This window comes from Garra rufa, chromosome 2 (genome assembly GCF_049309525.1).
Source record: "Garra rufa chromosome 2, GarRuf1.0, whole genome shotgun sequence".
NCBI lineage: Eukaryota > Metazoa > Chordata > Actinopteri > Cypriniformes > Cyprinidae > Garra > Garra rufa.
The window spans coordinates 13,347,656-13,374,278 of NC_133362.1; the positions used below are offsets into that span (position 1 = coordinate 13,347,656).

The 26,623-nt window shown below is 35.0% G+C and overlaps 1 protein-coding gene across 1 annotated transcript in view; it reads left to right on the forward strand.

The window, feature by feature from the left end:
* The window catches only part of LOC141326168 (zinc finger matrin-type protein 4), a 151,544-nt gene that overhangs the window by 45,842 nt on the left and 79,079 nt on the right, over nt 1-26,623 (forward strand). The window contains exon 3 of the mRNA XM_073834883.1: nt 8,422-8,514. Coding sequence (XP_073690984.1) covers nt 8,422-8,514 — 93 coding nt within the window. The remainder of the gene's footprint in view (nt 1-8,421; nt 8,515-26,623) is intronic.

The following is a 26,623-nucleotide window of genomic DNA, read 5'->3' on the forward strand; positions in this document are numbered from 1 at the left end:
TGTGTGTGTGTGTGATAATAATAATAACACTCATTATTAACAGTAAGAAATAAACATGTAGCCTATACATCATTACTTATATAGTGGCTAGGAAGAATATATGCTGTCAATTTAAACACAAGGTAAATATTATTTACATAATATTTGAATACAATAACAATTTAAATGCCAATTAGATGTAATATGGTGCTTATTTATTTTCTCACACAGTATTAATTTTTATACATAAAATGATATAGGTGACATGTATATATTATATTGCAAGGGGATCATAATATTTAGAGTTCCTTGGCCTTAAAAAAGTTTGCCGTTATGAACGACGCAGCACAATCTCAGCCACTTTCAGAAACATTTCTATTGCCAAAATGTACAGTACATACTGTACTGCCATACTGCTCTGTGCTATTGGCACTGCAAAAATGTCAAATCATTCAAATACCCCAAAACTCAGTATTTTTAATAGCTGTATCATTTGCTCCATCTCCTCTTAAACCCTCAAATCAAATCTTTCCCAGACCAAATGTTGCCTCTCTCTCTCCCTCAGTGTCTGGTCTTTAGCTCATTTTGAGTGTATCAATGGCCCCTTTCATCCGCTCTCAGCACTGAGCTCTTCACTGGACCAGTGTAATCCAGTCTGACGGCTTCAGAGACAACAGAGACTCTCCTCTCTCTCTCTCTATCTCACTGAACTCACCCTGAGCCCAGCTGTGCCTTCACTCTCCTCCAAGTCTATCAGAGTCTTTAACTCAATCACACTCACACAGCTACTGTGGGACAGTAAGAATGTGAAATCTGCTATGTATGCGGTTTATACAGTGGCAGATATATTTGCAGGGATATCTGTGGAAAGTACTGCTTTGTGTTATTTATATATAAGAGAGTTATCTAAAATATAGAGCTTTAATATTTTAGCTGTGGTGCTTTGAAGCGGATATATCTTTCTGAGAGGGATTTAGCATTCTGCCTGACTGTCAGCACACTAAAACCTACCTGAAAATTTCATCTTTAAGCATCACTACTTTTGTGACAAATTCAAAAACAAATGTCAAACAATCACCAATGATGTAGAAGGGTGTGTTGGTTTTAGAGAGCTGAATGTTTTTTTTATTACTTTTTAAATAACATTACAAATTAATTGTGTATCATCACAAGCCTAATAACATTCTGTAAATGCTTTTAATAACTAACGGTTTATTGCAGTTCATTTGAGGAAAGAGTTTCTAAATGATTAAATCATGTTTTAGTTCAACTAGTACACATTCCTTAAAGAGGCCACTCCCACGATAGTTGATTGACATGAGTGTTTTACCTTAGACCCGCCCTCACCAAGCTAAAACGGGGGAAGACAAGAATATCTCAGATTGAGCGATTGAGGTGTTCTGTTGTTGGATGTATGTAATAATAAACATAGCAGTCGTTATTTACTCCCGACATCTGAGCCGCTGAAGATGCAGAGGATTACCGTTACTTTAGTTTTTGAAAGGAAAGTGGCGATCCCGATCTACATATGCATCAATGTTCGTGCAAATCATTCGTGATGCAGCTTCACCCACAGCAGAAGTGAGTATAAGGTTTTTTTTTGCATCTTTGCAAATGGCCGTTCTTAATAATGTGCTAGTTAGCAAGTTTCGTAGCTAAACGCGGCTAAAGTAAACATTACGGCTCGTCATTCCACTGCAGAGAGGTGCGGGGTGAGCAGAGCTCATTAGCATTTAAAGGAACATGCAACAGAATAGCTCGCTCTAAAAATGGCTGATTTTGACAAGGTAAAAAGAGTGTTCTTTACACTACCATTGAGAATGTTAACCAAAGTATGTTATAGACTTCTCATTAAGACCCTAAAGAATCATATCAACTAAAAAATGGGCATCCGATGACCCCTTTAAGGTTTGAAGGACAGTTTTTATATTTCTTAGAATAAATCTAAAATCTAATCAATCTGAAAATGTCAAACAAATAGCCACAAAAAATCATTTAAAACCAATTCCTTGGTTGGTTTAAAGCAAAGCATCCTTAAAGGAGAAGTTCTATTCAATAAAAAAAATTGCAGATACTCAAAATTTACTCACCCTCTTGTCGTCCAAGATGTTCATGTCTTTCTTTCTTCAGTCGTAAAGAAATTATGTTTTTTGAGGAAATAATTTCATGTTCAAGACAGTTAGGGTAAGTCGAAAAACTCCCATCTCATTTTCTCCTCCAACTTCAAAATCATCCTACATTGCTGTTAAACCTTTTTTTTTTTTTTGTAAAGAGCATTTGATCTTCTTTGCACATTCACTTTGTAAACACTTGGTCGGTACTTCTGCAGCGATGTAAGATGATTTTGAAGTTGGAGGAGAAAATGAGATGGGATTTTTTTTGACCTACCCTAACTGTCTTGAACCGGAATATACACAGAGTACACGCAGAGCAAGACAAGGCTAGCATTTGAGGTTAAAAAGTATAAATAAATTTGTTTAGAGCCCTTTGAAGCTGCATTTAAACTACATTTTAGACATTTTGGAAACTCGTGGCCACCATAGAAGTCCACTATATGGAGAGAAATCCTGAAATGTTTTTCTCAAAAAACACAATTTCTTCTTTACGACTGAAGAAAGAAAGACATGAACATCTTGGATGACAAGGGGGTGAATAAATTACCTGTAAATTTTTGTTCTGGAAGTGAACTTCTCCTTTAAGGCTGATTATGCGACGTCATTCATTGGCTACTCAATTTTTATCATCTAGTTTTGAACATCCCTAGCAGAACTTTAATATAACTTAAACAGATGAGTTATAAAAAAAATCCCCCCCCCCCTCACAGTTGACATGAAGGGCAAAATTAGCTATAAAGAACAAAACCACCTTTTGTTCTAGGATGCAAAAATATTTTTTTCTGCTGTAAAGTTGGGCATTTTAACATGAGGAGACTATGGGATTGACTCCCTTTTGGAGCCAGTACTAGCAGCCAGTCAAATTAGAGTTTAACTTACTTCCGTGTTGGTTTCAATAGAGAGAGCGGGAAGTTGCCGCTTGAATAAAGCTTAAACTTAAAATTATAAATAAATAAATAATGAATTACACATTTAGGCAACTAATGTATAAGTTTAAACTGAAGTACTAAAAATTCTGTTGAAATAAAAATATAACGATAGAAATATAAAAAACTAATAAAAATGACAAAAGCACATAAAATTAAATGTAAGTCTCAAATTCACATTTATATTTAAACTGCCATTCAGAAGTTTGGGATCAGTAAGATGTTTTTTAAAGAAGACTTTTCTGCTAATCAAGGCTGCGTTTATTTGATGAAAAATGGTGATTTTAAAGACTTTTTTATAATAAATAAAAAGAAAACAAAAAGAATAGAGAATGCTTGTTAAATGGTCACTTTTTGTTTTAAACTTAAAAAATGAAAAAGAAAACTGAAAATATAAAATCTACTGTTATAATGTTATATTTAATACATACTATTCTATTATATAAATAATACTAAAACAACACTTGCTACAGCCAGACATTTTCAACAGCACAGGTGTTGTTGACCTCTTGTATCATCTCTTTAGTTCTCATGGGGGGTCTGACTCTACATCAGCGTTTTTCATTAAAGTATTTTTCTGAACAAGCAGAACTCATCTGCATCTGTTCTAAGTCTAAACTTACATTAATCACTTGTTTAATACCCACAGATGCTCACATTTCAGTTTTTAATATCAAACATATTGCATTACATTACAAATTCAAGCTATTCATCTTAAACCCACAGTGATATCCGAGCATTAACAATCTGTCCAGGTTCGATAGCTTATCTATGCAAATGGGGCTGTGCTCCAAAACCTAGTAAACTCACTTCCCGCATACAGCCCACAAAGACAGCTAGCTGAAACAGAAGTTTGTGAGTGATTATATGAACATTTATGCAGATCTTTTCACTGAAAACAAACAGGAGATTTGGCTCACAACTGACTCCAATAGAGTTCGCCATTAGCATGTGTTACTAAATGTGAAAAAAATCTAATGAGAAAAAAACAAACACAGGGCATGAATACAGGTTAAAATGGTCAGTTTTAATTAGAGAGGGATTACGGTGCTAGACTAAACCTGCAACAAGCAATTAGCGAGGTTGAATAGTTCACTCTTTTGGAAATAGTGTTTCCAAAAATGAAATTCTTCCAATTTAAAGCACTGCCGCATGAATTTAGCTCATTTGTAAGTGTCATGTAGAGTTTTTAAAACACTGTGATGAGTTAAAAATAATCCAGCTTCTAAAAATCAGCCTGCTCTGTTTTGCAATGCAATGTTATAACATCTTTTATTGATCAACTAGTCAAAATATGTAATTTGGAATATTTTAAGTTTAAAATAAACTCAAATACTTAGTAAAAATATATAGATACATTAAACACATTAAATTAATCAGTAGTAACAGTTAAGAGATTTTACATTTTTACAATAACTAAATAAATAAATAAATGCTGTATTTTATCATTAGGATATTAAGTAAAGATATTTCCTACCGCAAATATATCAAAACTTAATTTTTGATTAGTAATATGCATTGCTAAGAACTTCATTTGGACAACTTTAAAGGAGATTTTCTCAATATTTTAATTTTTTGCACCCTCAGATTCCAGATTTTCAAATAGTTGTATCTCGGTCAAATATTGTCCTATCCTAAAAATTTATTCATGATGTATAAATCTCAATTTAAAAAAATGACCTTTATGAATGCCTTTTTGGTCCAGGGTCACATACATGAAGCAGCACATTCTGATGATGATTAAAAAAAAAAAAAAAAAAACGATTCATAAATCATGTTTAAATTGTAATGATATTAATAATTATATAAATATGTAATCATTTCAGTTTGGTCAAAATGAGATATCTAATAATGTTGCTGTTTACTGTGTGGAATAGGCAACTCACTAGGTTTTGAAATAAAACCATGCTTTAGTTTACATGTTCTGTTAATACAAACACTTCTGCTTGCAGGAGCACATTTCTGTAATTGCATGTGTAAATATGTTCTGTGATTTTATATTGACAGAACTGAAATGTCATACTGCAAGCCTTTCATTTTTCTATTACATTTTAAAAACACTGTTTTGAAATATATCCTCCCTCAGTGAGCTCAGGAAACAGCTCTGCATAAACACTGTGTGAAGTGGAGCGTTTTGTCACAGCCCAACTTGAAAATGAAGAGCAGCTTTAAGTTTTATATTAAAAAAAGGATATGCAAAAAAGTCAGTCTGCCAACATTTTCTCTCATATATATATATATATATATATATATATATATATATATAATATAGGGTCAGATCAGGGCAGATAGAAAACTGTTACCCGAGATGCCGATAGTTAAACGTACATAGCGTTCAAAACCTGGACAGTACTGAATCTTGGAAGCTCTTTTTTTAAGAAGGTCACTGGGGCTTTGCTCTTCTGGCCCACCTTGATTATTCGATATGTGCGTGGCTGTAAATGTTTTGAAAGCTAAGTAGTCGCATGCATTTTTTAAAGTTCAACTGACTGCCAAACTCTTTGGTATCCTCAGATCCCTATGAAATAATCAAAGTGTTTGGGTGGAGTAACAGAAGACAGCAGTTAATATTCAATGCAGATGACATGAATAAGAAGACATATATATACATACAGTGGTGTGAAAAAGTGTTGGCCCCCTTCCTGATTTTTTATTTTTTTGCATGTTTGTCACACTTTAATGTTTCAGATCATCAAACAAATTTAAATAATAATCAAAGATAACACAAGTTTTTTTATTATAAAGGGAAAACAAAATCCAAACCCACATGGCCCTGTGTGAAAAAGTGATTGCCCCCTAAACTTAATAACTGGTTGCAGCAACAACTGCAATCAAGCGTTTGCGATAACTTGCAATGAGTTTGTTACAACGCTGTGCAGGAATTTTGGCCCACTCATCTTGGCAGAATTGTTGTAATTCAGCCACATTGGAGGGTTTTCGAGCATGAACCACCTTTTTAAGGTCATGCCACAGCATCTCAATAGGATTCAGGTCAGGACTTTGACTAGGCCACTCCAAAGTCTTCATTTTGTTTTTCTTCAGCCATTCAGAGGTGGATTTGCTGGTGTGTTTTGGATCACTGTCTTGCTCCAGAACCCAAGTTCGCTTCAGCTTGAGGTCACGAACAGATGGCTGGACATTGTCCTTCAGGATTTTTTGGTAGACAGCAGAATTCATGGTTCCATTTATCACAGCAAGTCTTCCAGGTCCAGAAGCAGCAAAACAGCCCGAGACCATCACACTACCCTCACCATATTTTACTGTTGGTATGATGTTCTTTTTCTGAAATGCTGTGTTACTTTTACGCCAGATGTAATGGGACATGCACCTTCCAAAAAGTTCAACTTTTGTCTCGTCAGTCCACAGAGTATTTTCCCAAAATTCTTAGGGATCATCAAGATGTGTTCTGGCAAAACTGAGACGAGCCTTTATGTTCTTTTTGCTCAGCAGTGGTTTTCGTGTTGGAACTCTGCCATGCAGGCCATTTTTGCCCAGTCTCTTTTTTATGGTGGAGTAATGAACACTGACCTTAACTGAGGCAAGAGGCATGCAGTTCTTTAGATGTTGTTGTGGGGTCTTTTGTGGCCTCTCGGATGAGTCGTTGCTGCGCTCTTGGGGTAATTTTGGTCGGCTGGCCACTCCTGGGAAGGTTCACCACTGTTCCATGTTTTCGCCATTTGTGGATAATGGCTCTCACTGTGGTTTGCTGGAGTCCCAAAGCTTTAGAAATGGCTTTACAACCTCTGATAGATTTCAATTACTTTCTTTCTCATTTGTTCCTGATTCTTAATTGCAAAAAGGTGTGGCAGTAATCAGGCCTGGGTGTGGCTAGAGAAACTGAACTCAGGTGTGATAAACCACAGTTATGTTTTAACCCTTCATTTAAAAACTGCACGTTGTGTTTACTTGTGTTATCTTTGATTAATATTTAAATTTGTTTGATGATCTGAAACATTAAAGTGTGACAAACATTCAAAAAAAATAAAAAATCAGTTCAAATAAAAATCAAAAATCAAATAAAAAACCAACACTTTTTCACACCACTGTAATTTTTGGTCCCATATTTCTACTGGTAGTCCACTGTATAAAGAAGTTTTGGTATAATATGTCACAGTTTACCTTATTTTGCTATCCTCACTAACATAAATGAACTTTAGTGTCCTGCACCCACTAGTAAAAAAAAAATGGTGTCTGAATAATTTTTGGTTTGACTGTATGTTTCCTTCATATGTTTGTAAAGCTGCAACAGAACAGTAAACGCTGGTGTGTTGGTTCGGAGTAAATAACAGCCTGCATACTGTTGTCATGACACTCAGCAGACGTCTTATTTTCGGTCGGCTGCACACAAGAATCAGCACAAGAAAATTGGGTTAAATGCGACACTTTTAACTTAAATTGTCCTCTAGGCAGGGCAAAATGAGAGGTACAGTAAGACTAATATGCCTAATTATATGTCAGGATGAAAATAGAATGATCTATGAAAGGCCTTACAAATAAAATAATAATAATAATTAAAAAAACAACATTAAATAAGTAATGAAAATAAAAATTCTGTAATGTAATTTTGAAGTCAATTGAATTTTCAAACTTTTTATCTACTGTACAAAACTTAAAAGTTGATAGCACAGCTATGGCTGATGCTGTCTACAAAGTTTGAATGGAGCTTTTTAAACCAGAATATCAATACAATGCAGCTTTGCAAGCTCTGCAAAGTTTGACAGAGAAAGAAAAAACTCAGAGAGTGTACTGTATATACTATATGTAAGATGATTGTCAGAACTGCACAGACACTACAAATCAATAACAGCTGGAGGGAACAAGCAACCTCAAACGCTCTTAACAAAAAAAGACCTGCACAAACACAAAGTTTGTTTTGAGAACTTTCAGTCATTTCAACAGGAACCAGAAGCATGCATCAAAATGATTTTAATTCATTTTCTATTGGTTATCCAGTATATATCCAGTATAACACTTCAGAGTGCAGACTGTATGGTTGGTAATGTGTGCATTCTTTTAAGTATTGCAGAATTGATCCTTTGCAGAGTTTGATTGACAGGCGATATGTCCAATCATAACGCTGAATCTCTGTTGTCCTTCAAACAAACCAGACAGGAGACTTGAATTTTTAAAAATAGTGTATTGACGTCTTTCTGCTGTTAAAACAAGATACCTTCTGATGTTGATTAATATTTATTTCATGCTATAACTAGTAAAGCGCCACTTGAACTGAGGCACTATACAGCAATCTTTCACACTTTAAAGAGCCACAAAATGTTTTGTATTGTTTGTATTTCTTAAAGACAAAATTTGACGGCTAAGAGTTTGTTTCATATCAAAAGTGAGAACACTTGATTTCTATTATGTGTTAATTACTCTGTTTTTCTCTTTCTCTCACACAACAGAGCAAGAAACATGCCAACAAAGTGCGTCTGTTCTACATGCTCCACCCAGAAGATGGAGGTCCACCATCCAAAAGACTGAGACCAGACAATCCGGTATTTTCTAACTTACAATTAAGCTTCATTTTAGATTACATTTTTTCTTATTTATGTTTATTATTATTATGTGATGCGATCTGGGAAAACCCGTCGGATGTCGCGCTGGGACATTTTCAGAAAAAAATAAATAAATAAATAGGATCGGATTAAGAAGTTACTAAAGAGAAGGAGTCCAATGACAGTCTGTTATATGAAAAGGTGCTGCGGTCGCTTTTCCAAATGTAAACTACAAGGAACACTATTCGTGCTATCTAAACATACAAGTTTAGAGACTATGCCCATGATGAACAACAGAAAACAGATGTTAGTCTGTTTGTGTAATGATACAGTATAGCGCTCCTGACTTGAAAGACAGCTCTTGTTAAACCCGTGAAGTGAAGCTAAAACCAGTCTCACTTTAAACCTGTTTTCTCAAAATTCCATTCCTGACAATTATAGCTATCAGCCAACTTAAGATAGCGAACAGATATTGCTTTTAACCAGTTAGCCAGAGACCTACAAGCTGCGTGGAGCGAACACAACTAAATGCATATTTTGCATGCAACAGAGTACATGAGAGCAACAATTTTAAAGGACTCGTCCAATTTCAGAATAAAAATGTCTTGATAATTTACTCACCCCCATGTTATCCAAGATATTCATGTCTTTCTTCAGTCGCAAAGAAATTAAGTTTTTTGAGGAAAACTTTTCTAGAATTTTTCTCCATATAGTGGACTTAAATGGTGCTCAACAGATGTTAAAAATGCAGGTTCAATGCAGCTTCAAAGGGCTCTAAACAATCCCAGCCAAGGAACAAGAGTCTTATCTAGCTAAACGATCTGTCATTTTCTTAAAAAAAAAAAAAGTGTGTACACTTTATAACCACAAATCCTCGTCTCATCTAGCTCTGCTCTGCAAACTCTGTGCCATCCAGTTCCTTATTTTTTCCTTCAACTTTAAAATCATCCTACATGGCTGTTTTACCTTTTTTGTTAAGGGTGTTTGACCCTCCTTGCATGTTCACTTTGTAAACACTGGATCGGTACTGTTTCAGTGATGTAGGATGATTTTGAAGTTGGAGGAGAAAATCAGATGGAAGTTTTCGGCATATCCTAACTGTACCCTAACGGATTTACCCTCACAGTGCAGAGCACAGCGTCTTCTCAACATGATGCTATCCACAGGAATCTGCTACAGTGTTTGAGGAAGGGGTGTTCAAGTTTTCCCAGTATCAATTTCTTGATAATTTACTCACCCCATGTCATCCAAGATGTTCATGTCTTTCTTTCTTCATTCATAAAGAAATTAAGGTTTTTGAGAAAAACATTCCAGGATTGTCTCCATATAGTGGACTTCAATGGGACTCAATGGGTTGAAGGTCCAAATTGCAGTTTCAATGCAGATTTTTTTTTTTTAAATGACAGAACGTTTCACTAGATAAAACCCTTGGCTAGGATCATGTAGAGCCCTTTCAAGCTGCATTGAAACTGCAATTTGGAGGAAAATCCTGGAATGTTTTCCTCAAAAACCCTAATTTCTTTTCATCCGAAGAAGAAAGACAAGAGCTTGCATGACATAGGGGTCTCATCAATTTATCTGAACTATGCTGCACACATGAATTTTATACTCTTACTATATATCACACATTTGTTTTTGCATATGCTAAATGAGAACATCTATGAAAAAACCCACTAGGCAATATTTTTTCTTTGTGGTAATTGCTGATTAACCTCAAGGGAGAAATTTTTGTCTTCGGTGAAATGCTAAATGAGGGCAATGGAGATTACAGGCACCGAGCTTTGATTTTTTTGTTGTTTTCACTCCTTAGAGACAGCATGTTAATGTTCCATTTCCCTAAAAGGCAAATGACCGACGCAGCAGTTATCTAATGTCTTCATGGACTCTGAATTAAGCCATGATTAACACAAGCTGTTTAGGATTCAGATAGACAACTTGGAGAGGCTATAAACCAGTAGATAAAGAGTTTCAGGGCTTTTTGTTCTTTTCTGGCAGTTCTGAATATACTATAAAACATCTAAATGATCCCAGTGCGGATTGATGATTTGACATACAGACACATGCAGGTTGTTTTGACTGAGCCTCAGCTCTTGTAATTGCTTTCTGAAGGGTCTCTGAGGGGTGGCGATGTTAGTTTATCATTCGCATTCACTGAAACCACCCAGCTACCATTTTGTTTGAATCATAGTCTGTGCTCTTATACAGAGCTCATTAGTGGGACTGTTTATGAATAATTCTTCTTGGTACCAGGCAGTCTTCGGCGATGACTGCGCCGTCACTTCCCAACTCTGTTTGAGCAGAGCAAAGCCGACGGGCCACAAATCAAAACCAAACACGAAATGAAGAAAGTACAAGCCTCTAGACTAAAGAAACCAGTGCTGGACAAGCTTTCACTGACTGAAACTTTGAGTCCTGTCACTTCTCAACTTTTTTGTCCACATCGACAGTCAATTCAGACTTCTCTGTCAAAAATAGATGGATTGAAGCAGATCTTTCTCACATTTGCTCGGCTATCAGTCTGGAATCAGTCAGAGACACAGTATGCCCTGTCAATGCCATGTCCCACAGGACAGAAAATCACACAAGGTCTCTTTTCACAATCGCTCTTATTCTCTAAGACAGACATGTATTGTGAAACAGACCATCATAGACTCAATTGTTTGTGCAAGGCAGAAATGATTAAATTAAGATAAAATTGAAACTCTTGCTTTTTTCTGAGAAAAAGACTCCAGTAACCTCGTATGTCTCCTTTACAGTTTTAAAAGAGATTTCAGTGTCTCAGACAGTGCCTAGATTTGCCACGATTCCAAAGTCTACAATCAATCAATATGAAATTCAAAGAGGTTTCTGTTTTTACATCATTTAAGGATTTTAACCGAAAACATCTGAAAGAAAGTCGATAGTTACATGAAACATTACTGAGAACTCTAAGAAAAAACAACTTCTGAGCAATTACAGTTATTCTTTGGCTGCAATTTCTCAATATGTTTAGACTGCACCCAATTTATAAATCCAAACTTTAGGATTTACTGTCCATACAGCCATATCTTCTTATAGGTGCCAAAGCAATGCCAAGAAACAAAGAAGATTGTCTGCTATTGCTGAAAGTGGGAAGAAAAGAAGAAAGAAAAAAACTCACTTGTTCACAGCTCTGTACATATTGATAATTGTAAATGAATTGGCATCTGCAGATTCTTCTTAACTTTATGCATAATGCTATAGTGATGTTGCATCACTAATGACCCAAAACCCCTGAAGTTATACTGAAATAACACTGAAATGCATTTTAAAAGGTCAGATTTTCATAGGATTTGCTGAAATCTTATTTTTTGTTGAATTTTTGTTTAAACAACAAAAAACTGAACATATTTGAGCCAAACAGACCAAAAATAATAAATCAATAAATCAATGTTACTCTAATTTCATTATTATAGGTAGTAAATATTTAGAATTAGGTTTTATTTGTATATATTTCATTTTAATTTCTGTTCAAGTTTTAGTCTTATTATTATTATTTTTTAATATATATATATATATATATATATATACACACACACACACACACACACACACACACACTTTTTTGTTTGTTTTTATTATACTTTAATCAACTTTAACACAAAAATGAGAAATGTTACATTTGCAACTAGTTGAAGCAAAATCTTTACTTTTAAAATAATTTATTTCAGTTAATGATAATTAAGTTATAGTAAATGTGTTCATTTGGTATCATTAATATACTATTATTGTAGTTTGTCAATATGTTGAATTAGGTTTTATTTGTATATCTTTCACTTTAATATCAGTTAAAGTTTTAGTCATTTTGTAGTGTTTTGTATTTTTTATTAGTCTTGTTTTTTTTTGTTTTTTTTTTAATATGTTTTTTGTTTGTTTGTCATTTTAGTTAATCAATTTAAACAAAAATGTGACCCTGGACCACAAAACCAGTCATAAGGTTAAATTTTACAAAACTGAGATATATACATCATATGAAAGCTCAATAAATAAACTTTCTATTGATGTATAGTTTGTTAGGATAGGACAATATTTGGCTGAGATACATCTATTTGAAAATCTGGAATATAAGGGTGCAAAAAAAATCAAAATACTGAGAAAATCACCTTTAAAGTTGTCCAAATTAAGTTCTTAACAATGCATATTACTAATCAAAAATTAAGTTTTGATAGGTTTACAGTAGGAATTTTACAAAAAATCTTAATGTAACATGATCTTTACTTAATTACTTAATGATTTTTGACATAAAAGAAAAATCTATCATTTTGACCCATACAATGTATTTTTGGCTATTGCTACAAATATACCCCAGCGACTTAAGACTGGTTTTGTGGTCCAGGGTCACAAATGAGAACTGACTAGTTGAAATAAAATGTTTTTTTTTTTTTTTTCATATTTTTTTCAGCTTATGTTAATTAAGTTAAAGTAAATGTGTTACATTAGTAACATTATCATAGTATCATATACTATTATAGTTTGTCAGTATTTTAAATTAGTTTTTTTGTATTATTTTTTTAATTTGTGTATCTTTCATTTTAATTTTAGTTAATGTTTTAGTAATGTGATTGTGTTTATTTATTTAATCTCTATAAACCTTTTAACTTTTTTTTTGAGAAATGAGAAATGTTGCGTTGGAAATACAATATTTACTTTTTTAATATTCTATTTCCGTTAATGTTTAAGTAATGAAAATATTTTTAATGGTTTTAGTTTTTAGTCAGTTAACGAGATAATCAATCAATCAATCAATCAATCAATCAATCAATCAACCAATCAATCAATCAATCAGATTTTTGCTGCCTGTCTTCACAAAGTCAAAAAGTATGGAAGGTTGTTTCCACCAGGAAAAAATAAAAAATCTCCTAATATATCTCCCAGTTGTGACTGTATCTCATTATTGTGACTTGAAATATCTTGCGACTTCATATCTCTAAAAGTGTCTTTTTCTCACAACGTGACATTATTTCTAATTTTAAACTACCTCATGATTAACTTTTTAATTTTGTACTCTGAGATGAAAACAAGCTTCCATAATGGAGACATTCCTGCGCGTAAAAGCAGAGCCACCCCTGAGGATAACACTTGTCTCGTTCTCAGTTACCTCTTAAAACTCACCTTGTTTCCCCGACTCCTTGACTTCATCAGAGAGGAAGTGAGTTAAACTGAGGCTGTGGAAAGCGTGTTTGAGTTTCCTTTTCAAAAATGTCAAGCAGAAGTACACAGACTTGCAGGAGAACAACAAAAGAGGAAAGTTGGTCGGAAAGGGGCTCGGAGATATAAAAAAAAAATCTTTCTTTGCTTTAGTGGCTCTCCATCAGGTAGAATGAAAGTTAAAGGATGTTAAAGAATGCTTTTTTTTTTCTCCTCCTCTATTCCCTTCCATTTTTCTAAATCTATATTTTGTATGCCGCCTTTAACCGGCACAATTAATGTGCCTCTGTGACTTTCCTTCTTCGGGCTCTTATTTTTAGCTTGTTTTCACACCCTTCCCAACATTACAACAGAGGAATGAGAGAGTGGAGGAGAGAGATAAACAGACTCCTAATTAAATGCTCTTTGTTAACAACAGAACAGGACCAGACATTGCCAGAGCATCACACACACGCTTACACATATTCACAACTTCACACACCAGCACCTTCGCTCACACATGCTCACACACACTCACTTTGCTTTCATTATCAAACCTAAAATAGGTCATATGTAAATGCAAACGCACAAATGTGTAGGTGATGAGGAAGAAAATGACAAGTTTGAATGAAAAACTGAGAGGAAATTTGAAATCGACTGGCATTCATCTTCTTCAACGAATGCTATACTAAAAAAGAAACATTTCACGTTCAATCAAGCAGGAATTCAATTTTATGCTGCCTTTGGTCTTTCTCACCTGTGTTTGGTGGTTTATTTTAGATGTTGCTGACTGCTTCAATTTTCACAGTGTTATTTATTGGATTACATTTGGCTTGTCCCCTCTAGAGGTGTGAGGAGAATGTTTGCCCTGGTTCTGGGATCACAATCATCATAGTAATCCATGTGCACAGGCCCTGTGGACCTGAAAACCATTGAGAGGATGCCAGAATGCAAACACACATGCCTCAAAAGCAAAGAATCACCCAAGAGCAAGCTTTTACCGACTAAAATCTTAAATTTAAACAGTTTCAGTCCCCGTTTGGGACCACTGCAACCCTGATGGCTTCTTCTTACGCTTTTCAAGGGCATATATAGTTAGAGCCTAATATAACTAAAACATTTATATTCTGGTCATTTTCAACCTAGTATTTTAGTATCTTATAGTCAAAAGTTTACATACATAATATGCAAAATCTTATTATTTTACCAAAATAAGAAGGATCTTACAAAATGCATGTTATTTTTTTATTTGGTACTGACCTAAATAAGATACTTCACATAAAAGGTGTTTACATATAGTCCACAAGAGAAAATAATAGTTGAATTTACAAAAAAAAAAATGACCCTGTTCAAAAGTTTACATACACTTGATTCTTAATACTGTGTTGTTACCTGAAAAATCCACAGCTGTTTTTTGTTGTTGTTGTTGTTTAGTGATAGTTGTTCACGAGTCCCTTGTTTGTCCTGAACAGTTAAACTGCCCGCTGTCCTTCAGGTACCACAAATTCTTTGGTTTTTCAGCATTTTGTGTATTTAAACCCTTTCCAACAATGACTATGATTTTGAGATCCATCTTTTCACACTGGGGACAACTGGACAACTGAGGGACTTATATGCAACTATTGCAGAAGCTTCAAATGCTTACTGATGTCTCACAAGGAAACACAATGCATTAAGAGCCGGGGGGTGAAAACATTTTTAATTTGAAGATCAAAGTAAATTTAATTTATTTTGTCTTCTGGGGAAAATGCAAGTATCTTCAGAAGGGCAGTACTAAATGAAAAAAAAAAAAAAAAAGATATTTAGGCAAAATAAGAAAAACGTACACAACCTTATTCCGTTCAAATGTTTTCACCCCCTGGCTTTTAATGCATCATGTTTCCTTCTGAAGCATCAGTGAGCGTTTGATCCTTCTGTAATAGTTGCATACGAGTCCCTCAGTTGTCCTCGGTGTGATTACATGGATCTCAAAATTATACACTCATTGTTGGAAAGGGTTCAAATACACAAAAATGCTGAAAAGCCAAAGAATTTGTCGGACCTGAAGGATTTTTCTGAAGAACAGCAGGCAGTTTCACTGTTCAGGACAAACAAGGGACTCATGAACTGCCACAAAAAAAGCACACAGCCGTGGATCATTCAGGTAACAACACAGTATTAAGAATCAAGTGAATGTAAATTTTTAAACTAGGTAATTTTTATAAATTCAACTTTTACTTTCTCTTGTGGACTATATGTAAACATCCTTTATGTGAAATATTTTATTCAGGTCAGTCCTAAATAAAAAAAGCAATATGCATTTTGTATGATCCCTATCATTTTTCTAAAATAATTACCATTTTTGCAGATTCTGCAAGGTGTATGTAAACTTTTGACTTGAACTGTATCACCAAGCTTTTATATAGTATGTGCAGTGCCTGCGCTTCCAAAACAAACTGAAATGATCTGCATGCACTGAACAGAGATCACATGAAGCACAAAAACACACATCATAATGGATGCGCACATACGTATACAGTAATGAGCACAGCCTGAGCTGTGACAGTAAGCCGTTTTACATGAACAGAGCAGCGCTGGGATGGGAAAACACGTCTGTGAGCTACGAGCGCTACGCACTCACCTCTCAGAGTGTCAGAACACACACGCTCGCTGGCCGGCTCACTGGAATCGGGTCACAGGCACAGCGAAACAGAACTAGGCCATGAAGTTTTAACTTATTTGTCTGTTTCCTTTCACCAGGGAGGTGACAGCGAACACTGTGGTCCCCTCACACACACACATAGCCACAGCTCTGAGATGATCGCTCTGGCCCAGCCATGTAAAAGAGAGTCTGCTTCTGTGTGACAAAGAGCGCAGTGAGAACAGGTTCACATTTCACTCAAATGTGCCAGTATATGCACCACTTCTGGCGTAATAAGACAGCGCATTTGGCAGCGGTACTATTAATGAGAACTGTGAGGAAATGCATTTTGTGTTTGTTTTGTTTTTTTAAAGGGATAGTTCACCAAAAAAATTAAATTCTTTAATTAATTACTCGCCCTCATGCTGTTCCAAACCTATAAGACCTTTGTTCATCTTCAGAACACAAATTAAGATATTTTTTGATAAAATCTAAAAGCTTTCTGACCCTGCATAGACAGCAACACAACTGACTCGTTCAGGGTCCAGAAATGTATAGTAAGAACATAAATAAAAACAGTCCATGTTCAACCGTAATGTTATGAAGCTACGAGAACACTTTTTGTGTGCAAAGAAAACATAAATAACAACTTTGTCATGTGTTTGCATCGTTTACGTTCTGAGGTACTCTTGATAACCCTGGCAAATTCTGACTTAAAGTTACTTTTATTCAACCAGCAAGTTTTTTTTGACCCGGAAATGACACAGGCTTCTCCCAAAAGATAATAAGATCATGTACAAGAGGCATCATTGTGGGAAAAAAATATTGCTCAGCTTTTATTTACATTTGAACAAAAAGTGGCATGTCCAAAATTATTCATACCCTTTGCAAACCGTCACAGTCTATGGGAAAATCCAAAGTTCTATACCATTCCAAATAGTCCAAGCTGTTCTAAAGCATCCTAATTACCCTGATTCACCCTGATTTAATCAACTCAACAGGTGAAAAACAAAAGCTCTCTGCTGTTGGTTTGTGGACAATCATGGCTAAGACAAAGGAGCTCACTGAGGACCTGCGGCTGCGCATTGTGGCTGCTCACAAGTCAGGAAAGGGCTATAAGACCATATCTAAATGTTATGAAGTTCCAGCGGCTACAGTGCAAAGTATTATTAAAAATACAAGATGTTCCGCACTGTGAAAAATCTCAGAGGACATGGTCAGACGCCAAAAGTGACACCTGTGCTGGCCAGGAGGATAGTGAGAGAGGTAAGAAAGAATCCAAGGATCACCACCAAGGCCATCCTGATGAATCTGGGCTCTGCTGGTGGCAACATCTCAATGCAGACAGTCCAACAGACACTGCACACCGCTGGGTTCCACGGACGCAGACCAAGGAGGACAACACTTCTCCAGATAAGGCACACAAAAGCCCGCTTGGCCTTTGCAAATGCTCATCTGGACAACTCAGAACGACTTCTGGTCTTCTGTTTTATGGTCAGATGAAACAAAATTTGAATTGTTTGGCCACAATGATGTAGCCTTTATTTGGCGTAAAAAAGGAGAAGCCTTCAACCCTAAGAACACCATCCCCACTGTCAAACATGGTGGTGGGAACCTAATGTTTTGGGGTTGTTTTTCAGCCGGTGGACCAGGGAACCTAATCACAGTAAACAGCACCATGAAAAAGGAGCAATACATCAAAATTTTCAACAACAACATCAGGCAGTCTGCAGAGAAACTTGGCCCTGGGCACCAGTGGATATTTCAGCACGACAACGACCCAAAACACACAGCAAAAGTGGTGAAGAAATGGTTAGCAGACAAAAACATGAACGTTTTGCAAATCCTGACTTAAATCCAATTGAGAATCTGTGGAGGGGGCTAAAGATCAGGGTGATGGCAAGGAGACCCTCATACCTGAAAGAGCTGGAGCTCATCGCTGAATGGGCAAAAATACCAAAAATACTGGTCAGCAATTATAGGAAGCGTTTGATTGGTTAATAGCCAATAAAGGCTTTTCTATTGATTATTGAGAAGGGTATAAATAATTTTGGACATGCCACTTTTGGTTCAAATGTAAATAAAAGATAACTTTTTCCAAAATGATGCCTCTTGTACATTGTCTTATTATGTTCTAGGAGACATCTGTGTCATTTCTAATAAAAAAAAAAAACTTGCTGGTTGAATAAAAGTCAGAATTTGCCATATGAATAATTTTGTGCTTGACTGTATATATATATATATATATATATATATATATATATATATATAAACAACTGCATACCTTACACTACAATGAACTATATTGAAGTGCCTAGGAACTTTTCCAAGGAGGAATAATAAATTAAAAGAATCCAAGCACGAATTCACTTCAGTCAAAATATATACAATAGCCGGCATTTATTTAACAATAACCCATAAACCAAGAATTTTTTTTCCTTTTGTTACAATGTTTTTGGTTAGAAACACAATATCACTTGTAACTCAGAAGACAATGTCTTTTTTTTTAGTCTAGAACCAATGTCCAACGTTGGAATGTCCTTTCAATTCAAAAAAATTAAAATCAAATGACACTTTCAATATTTGAATCAGAGCTCTGAAAAAATAATAACCCCAAAAAAATGTAAATAAAATTGTTCTACCCGGGTAGTGTGTTTTTTAAAGTGTGATGAGATTTCCAGCTCTTAGCTGTAAGATGAAATGAAGACACGTCCAATGAAACAGTTCCTGTAGAACTCCTCGCAAACTCTCTTGCCGTGCCTCCGTCTCTCCAATGGCGATGAATCCAATGGCGTATCAATTCTTGCATACAAAAAAAACAACCTGCATAACAGGGCAACATTCAATTACTATATCAAAATAATTCCTTATTTCTTTACCAGGCTTGGAAACAATATTACTCAAAACCCATATTCATAATTGTACGGCCGTTTACAATTTGAACAAGTTACATGCTCTTAGTCACAGCATAAGTGAACTCAGATTAGCTAATTACATCGTAACCAAGATTACACGTGGCTCACAATAACATCTCAGGTTCATGTGACTCACGTTACTCTCCAGTTGTTTTTTTACGTGAAAATTACACATCAATATAATCAGATAAAGATCATAGTTTCACCAACAAAACAGTATCTTGCAAAAGCAATATTTTGAAAACCTGTATCATGATAGCAACACACAAAGCGAACACTCTGCAAACTCACCGGAGAAGCAAAACAATGTCCACCAATCCTCGTCAGTACTAAAATGCCTCTTCCTTTGTGATACTGTATAAAAGATGATTTCTAAGTGAAAAACTAGCAAAATGGATCTAAAACCTTTGTGTTTTAGATTTAACTGCGTGCTTCTTTTCTTATGTAAAGCTCGGCTCACTATCGTTCGTTTTTTCACTTCTTTTTTTCGTTAAGGAAACTAAATTTGCGTTTTCCTCTCTGCAGCGCCGCTACTGCCATCTGCTGGACATTAATGAAATGCAGCTCAAACATATTACTAGAAATATAACCTACATATTAGATGAAACAAAAAAAATGTTCTAACTCTTCATTAGGTTAATTTTAAGATGGTTACATATATATATATATATATATATATATATATATATATATATATATATATATAAACATTAAATATAGGTGCAAACAGCACATACTGAAAGAGAAGGAGATCGCTCTTATGTATGGCTGGCCTCACCTTGAAATGCTGATTTTACTGTAATGAATGTGAAAGCAGAGCACAGCTGAGTCCTTGTTTGTCATTGCAAGGTCTGACACATCAACTTCATCCACACTAAAACGTTAAAAGTATTGTTTTATGGAGCTGAGGGGTTTGGCTTTATATAATGATATTGTAGGACAGGACCCAGAGGAGCATTGTATTGCTCAGTGGTTCTTCTTTCAGAGCTCAGGACCAGAGATCTCAGTTGTTTCTTTTTTTTTTTTTAAATGCCTACAGTCTCAGATGTTTCTCCTAAAATCCCTTTGAGAAACAGAAATAGAAACTAATGAGACATTTGTTGCTATGCAGTCAGTATAGAGCTATACAATTATTATGGATAGCTATGCTCCGATGATTTAATCTTAGATAAATTTGATGAGAAGTGTTCCTTTTAAATGCTATAAATAATGAAACAAACATATTCATTTAATATTAAGAATGTTTTTTTAATGTTTAAACATTTATATATAAAAACACTTTCCTGAGAAACAAACTTGTGTTGGATAATTAGATGTGTTTTCAAAGAAAATATATTGAATTGAGTTTATTTTTCTTATCCCACCGGCAAACACGTTTTAATTAAATAAATCTACCTCTATTTGGTAAGATATGTGCTTAGCAATAATAATAAACTATTTGCCAATGGAATAAGAAAAATAAATTAAATTAAAATCATTTTCATGATGTTTATTATTAATTACACTACCACTCAAAAGTTCAGGGTCAGTAAGGGTTTTTTAACAAGAAATTAATTTAATACTTTTATTTAACACATTAAATTGAAAGTCAAAAGTGACAGTAAAGACATTTAACTTTCTATTCATTAAAAAATCCTGAAAATATGCATCACATCACATTTTCCACAAAAAAGTTTCTGGAGCAGCAAATCAGCATATTAGTAGCAGATTTATGAAGGATCATGTGACACCAAAGATGAGTAATGGCTGCTCAAAATTCAGCTTTGCATTACAGAAATAAATTACATTTGAAAGTATATTAAAATAGAAAATAGTTTTTTTTTAAATTGTAATAATATTTTACCATTTTTACTGTATTTTTATTAAAAATAAATGCAGCCTGGAGAGCATAATAGACTTCATTTCAAAACTTAGGAATGGTAGTATATTTCTAGTGTATTACTACTAGAAAACTAATCAACAAAATATAGGGCTGCCCTCGACTAAAGATTTTTCTGGTCAACTAGTAGTCGTTCATTTTAAGCATTAGTCGAATATATTGTACATTTATTAATAAACCATATCAATCATAATAATGAGCCATTAACTGCCTACATAGCCTAATAAGCGCTCAAGTGCACACACAAATAGCTTGCCACAGTATAATAATTATGAATGTGTCAGGGAAAAACAGCAAAGAAGCATTAACATTTTAATAATTCATTGATAAACTAGCACTTTCTTTATTTTCAGCTAAAGAGATGAGGCCGGGCGACATCGACTCGTCATCTCCGCAGTAGTGGATGTGCTTGTAAGCATGTTCCATACGGATAACATGATCTAAAAATGTTGTTATCTATTTGAATTGGTTCAATTAAAGGTAGACATTTCACTGTCTATAGATATATTTTTCATGTCTGTACGGCAAGTATACACAGAGTTTCGAAGTTTCGCACTCAAGTTCACAGAGACCAACACAGCAGCAAGACAGTTTTCTGTCATTATTTTAGAAACGTTTCGTTGTTATTCTGACTGCACACAAATAAATGTAGAGTCTTTACAGATTCGAAAGACGTATTACTTTCAAGTATTTTAAGAGCAAGTGACCGCACCTACACCTTCGTCTGTCATGTGTCATGTCATGTCATTTTTCTAGGTTAACATTAGATTGAGCTGCCATGACTAAGCGACTAATAAAATTTTGGTCAACCAAGCCTCTTCTCATCAACTAACGGCCCTAACAAACTATTGATTTAAAAAAATATATATCATTTTGCTTTAAGAAAAAGAAAACTCTAAATCTAAAACTGAAAAATCTAAAATTCAGGAAACACTAGGCAAAAGTTTCCATTTGTCCCCCATTTACTACCTTGGCTTTTAGGAGTAACAATTGAAAGGTTAAAGAATTGAAGCAGAACTGCTGAGGTGGTCAGGCATCTGCTGCTTCAACATGCTGTCATGGGTGCTGTCCAGGTTTTCAAATTCACTGAACAAGGTGAGGAGGAACAGAGCTGTCAATACCAATAAAGATTTTATCACGGGCACCAAAAGTCAACGAGACGGCTGCCCCGAGGGAGCGTGACAGAGAGAGCTGTCTAGATATTCATTTGACAGAATATCCACAAAGAGCCGAGATGCTGTGAAAAGTGAGAGAGAACGAGATGGATACAGAATGAGAAACAGACCATCACTTCTTCCAGTGGAAATGCATCTCAGATTTTCCATGACTACTGTTTTACAGACATTTTGCTGATGAAGCGTTCCTCCTGAATGTAGCTTTGCACCTTTTTTTAAGCCCAGGAATGTCATAGTGATGGTTGAGGAGAATGCAGAGATCTGGCCTAAGACTGGGGGAAATGTCTGAGACAACATGCTTGAGCCAAAATAATTCTCTGCTCTGCAATGAAAATATGGCAGTTTTATTTTTAAACGTCTGATTCAGATCGAGCAGATGCTATTTGCAGTATCAACAACAAAAGTTCACCCAAAAATGAAAAATCTGTCATATACTCACCCTTATGTTGTTCCAAACTGGATGAGTTTTTTTTTTTTTTTAGATTTCTCATTTTCTTTTATGGAAAGTTTACCACAGCGCTAAAGGTGCATTCTGTGATTTTCTTTGTCATTAAAAAGTTAAATTTACAAATGCATAGTAGGTGAATTCAGGTTAATGAGAACATTTCTTCCCAGTCATCTTAATGGCAAAACGTGTCCCAATTTACATTCATTCACCCCTGCTTCAACATTTTGATGTATTCCTCACACAGAACTATTAGATAGCTTTATATGACTTGAAATACAGCACACAAAACCAACTTCATGGTGCTTTTTGTCTTTTTTGTAGCTCAACATTATCTCTTCCCATTCACTTTTATTGCATTTAGAAGTGTTATTATTAAAACAATGAGGGTGCATTACTGTTTAATAGTTAGTGTTTATTATTTTTTTCTAATGTTCTAATTTATTTGAAATGGAAATCTTTTAGAACATTTTCTACAGTTCTTTTTGGTGATCAAATCTGGTTGGCTGATAAAAGTGTGATATTAGAGTGATACAAGAACTCCAACAGCCATTTCACCATTTGTATCACTCTGCTTGCGTCACTTCTCAGTTCAGTGATCACTAACCCACCGAGAGCAGCCTTACTTCAGCCAGATCTTTTGGAATTTACCGCTGGCTCTGATTTGTCTATACTCATTAGACATGAGATATTATTAATTTTGGGTAAATCCAACGGGCAGTCTTTGGTCTCATTAATGTATTATTTGTTCCAGAGAAAATTATGTAAATCTAATGCTGTATATCAGAGTGCTGCCTTTGTACTTTTGACTGAATTGCCTAGTAACTTTTATGATGGCTTTTGTTGATTATTAAATATTGTTATTCCATAAATAATATTTTATTTAAATAATAGTAATATTTATTTGAAGTATTTATTATTGAGAAACTGTTTGTTCATGATGATTTTACTAACATTGTTCTGCAATTAGATGGCAACAAGAGAGTGTAAAGACTTTTATGTAGAAATGAAATGCTGTTGAAGGAAGTTATTTTTACTTTCAGCAACAGCTTGATGACGCAGCCAGCAAATGCACTGATCAGCACTGTCATCAGAAATCACCCTTAACAGGATATTAACATTACGACAAAGATAACGCTTTCCTCAGTGGACATTCAAACTAACATTTTATTGTGAATATTTGAGCTGAAGAATGAATGCTGTATCAGATGCAGGTAATCACACTCGCTCAGTCCATCTCTCTCTCTCATAATACTCTACTATACGTAATACACTGCTTTTAATACAGTTCAAATAAGCTTTTAATGAAGTAACTCAATGTTCCTTTATTATTAGCTCTAAAGTGATGTTGATGAGGCTTAGGCTCAGCTGTTAAACTGTCAGCTTGAGATTTGAATCCATGGCGGAAGGATGTAGTACTAAAGAGGCTTTTTAAAGACACTCCGTTGTTGTTAGGGGTGCAACGGATCGAAGATGATCCGTGATCCGTACGGACCGGACTCCACGGTTCGGTACGCATGTGGTTCGCGGATTAACTGTTTAATATTTAATATAACAGTTTAACCATCATAGAGTAAAAGTTTATAATTTGCACATGTTTTGTTTTGCCAATTTACCCATTCAAACTGTTTAAACCGCTGCAGCAAAAGAGAACACGCACGCAGTTTTTTATTTATTTATTTTTATTTATTTTTTTTAGAGAGAGAGAGAGAGAGAGAGAGAGAGAGAGAGAGAGAGAGAGAGAGAGAGACGCGCGATTTAGACTGCGTGTTTCACAGATTGATTCCTCTTTAAAACTTCTCTTAACATACATACAGTACAAAGTTATGTTTAAATACCCGTTTTTGTATTCTGGTAAACACAGTCGTTTATGTCTTCAGTGAACAGAAACAGCTGAGAAAGATGCGTGCCAGTATTAGGGACGTGCATTAGGCCTTAAAGAGACAGCATCCTATAAATACCTGCAGTGAGACGCACTAGTTATTTTACATTTAATTATTACATTTCTGCACCTGAATACTAGTGTTATTGATTTTATTAGTAACTGTGTTGTATTCATCTACACTTGTCATTTGTGTAATTGTTCTTTTTTTGTTACTGACTTTATTAGTTCAGCTAGTAGTTTTTGCTGTGGATTATAAGTAGGCTACTTAGTTAGCATTCAGAAATTATTAAAAAACAATTTTTTTTTTGTTTTGTTTGTTTTTTGCTGATCCGAAAATTGATCCGATCCGTGACTCAAAATCCGTGATGTGATCTGAACCGTGAGTTTTGTGATCCGTTGCACCACTAGTTGTTGTTTATGTATTTACACACTCGTGCCGTCCAACTGTTGTATAAACGCAATATCACACCCTTAGCCATGAGATATGGCTGCATATAGGCACACTGTGAATGATATTGCTCATTTAAATGTCTTTACTGTCACTTTTGATCAATTTAATATGCCCACACTAAATAAAAGCATTGATTTCTTAAAAAAAAAAAAAAAATGTATTACTGAATGTAATCTTTTGAACGGTAGCGTAAATGTGACCCTGGACCACAAAACGATGGTCAGTTTTTTGAAATTGAGATTTATACATAATTTGAAAGCTGAATAAATAAGCTGTCCATTGTTAGGATAGGACAATATTTGGCCGAGATACAACTATTTCAAAATCTGTAAATCTGAGGTTTACAAAAAAAACTAAATATAAAAAAAATGGCATTTAAAATTGTCCAAATTAAGTTTTTGCAATGCATATTACTAATCAAAAATTAAGGTTTGATGTATTTATGTTAGGAAATTTACCAAATATCCTCATGGAACATGATCTTTACCTAATATCCTAATAATTTTTGGCAAAAAAAGAAAAATCGATATTTTGGATCTGTGTTATCTAAGTCCGGTTTTGTGGTCCAGGGTCACATATGATACAATTTTTCATTTTTGGTATATTCAACCCATGAAGCATCAAAGTAACCTTACAAGCTGATATACAGTATCTTTTCTGAAACACTCTTAAACATCACATATTGTCTGTTTTAGACTCTTCGTGTGGCTTTCCTCATTCTCTCACAGGTTTTACACTCTTTGTCTTCTCCGACATCTCTGTCTGAAAAGATTTCACACACACATTTCATCACATTCAGCTTTACAACAGGAATCAGTCAGTCACTTCTTAAGGTTTTCTGCTCTCTTGACTGGGATTGTGATTCTAATTGCACTCAACAGCTATTGATTTTATCTTGCTGGAACCGAAGCTCTTGAGATTTTTTTTCAGATACATATATATAGAAAAACATCAATAAAATATCTTACAAATATGTATTACATACCGATATGGCAATGACAACAACATTCATTATTACATTCATTTATATAAAACATTTTTTGTATCATTAAACAGATCTAATATTTTTAGGTCAAACAATGTAAAATCTTTCGAAGCTCCTCATGCAACCTGCTAAAACATCTCTTGGGCTCCACATACCTCTGTCTGGGCTCCACTGATCTAAGGCTGCTCTAAAGGAGTGCTTGGTGTGTTCATTCCAGTAACTGATTTTGTTGTGTTTATAGGAGATGATAAGCTGGACTGTTGCTTTGAAAGGCAGGTCAGTGAACTGGGACAGTTCTTAGCTTCTCTTTTCGCCTGATTTACTTAAAGCTGACCTCTTTCCTGCTGCACTGGATCAGGACCTGACTCACAGCGGGGGGGGGGGGGGGGGGTTGGGAGAATGCCAAGGGCCCTGTCTGTGCTAGAATTGATAGTGGCCCCGTAATCCACAGTCCGGTCTCCAGAGACGAGAAGGACAGTTCAAGCCACTGGCAGCAGCTCACAGCACACACAATGTGGCCACAATCAAACGCTTGTCTGTGTGCGTTTTTACTGACATATGAATATTCAAAATATCTTCTGGCTGTGAGATTCTGGAATCTGAAGCACA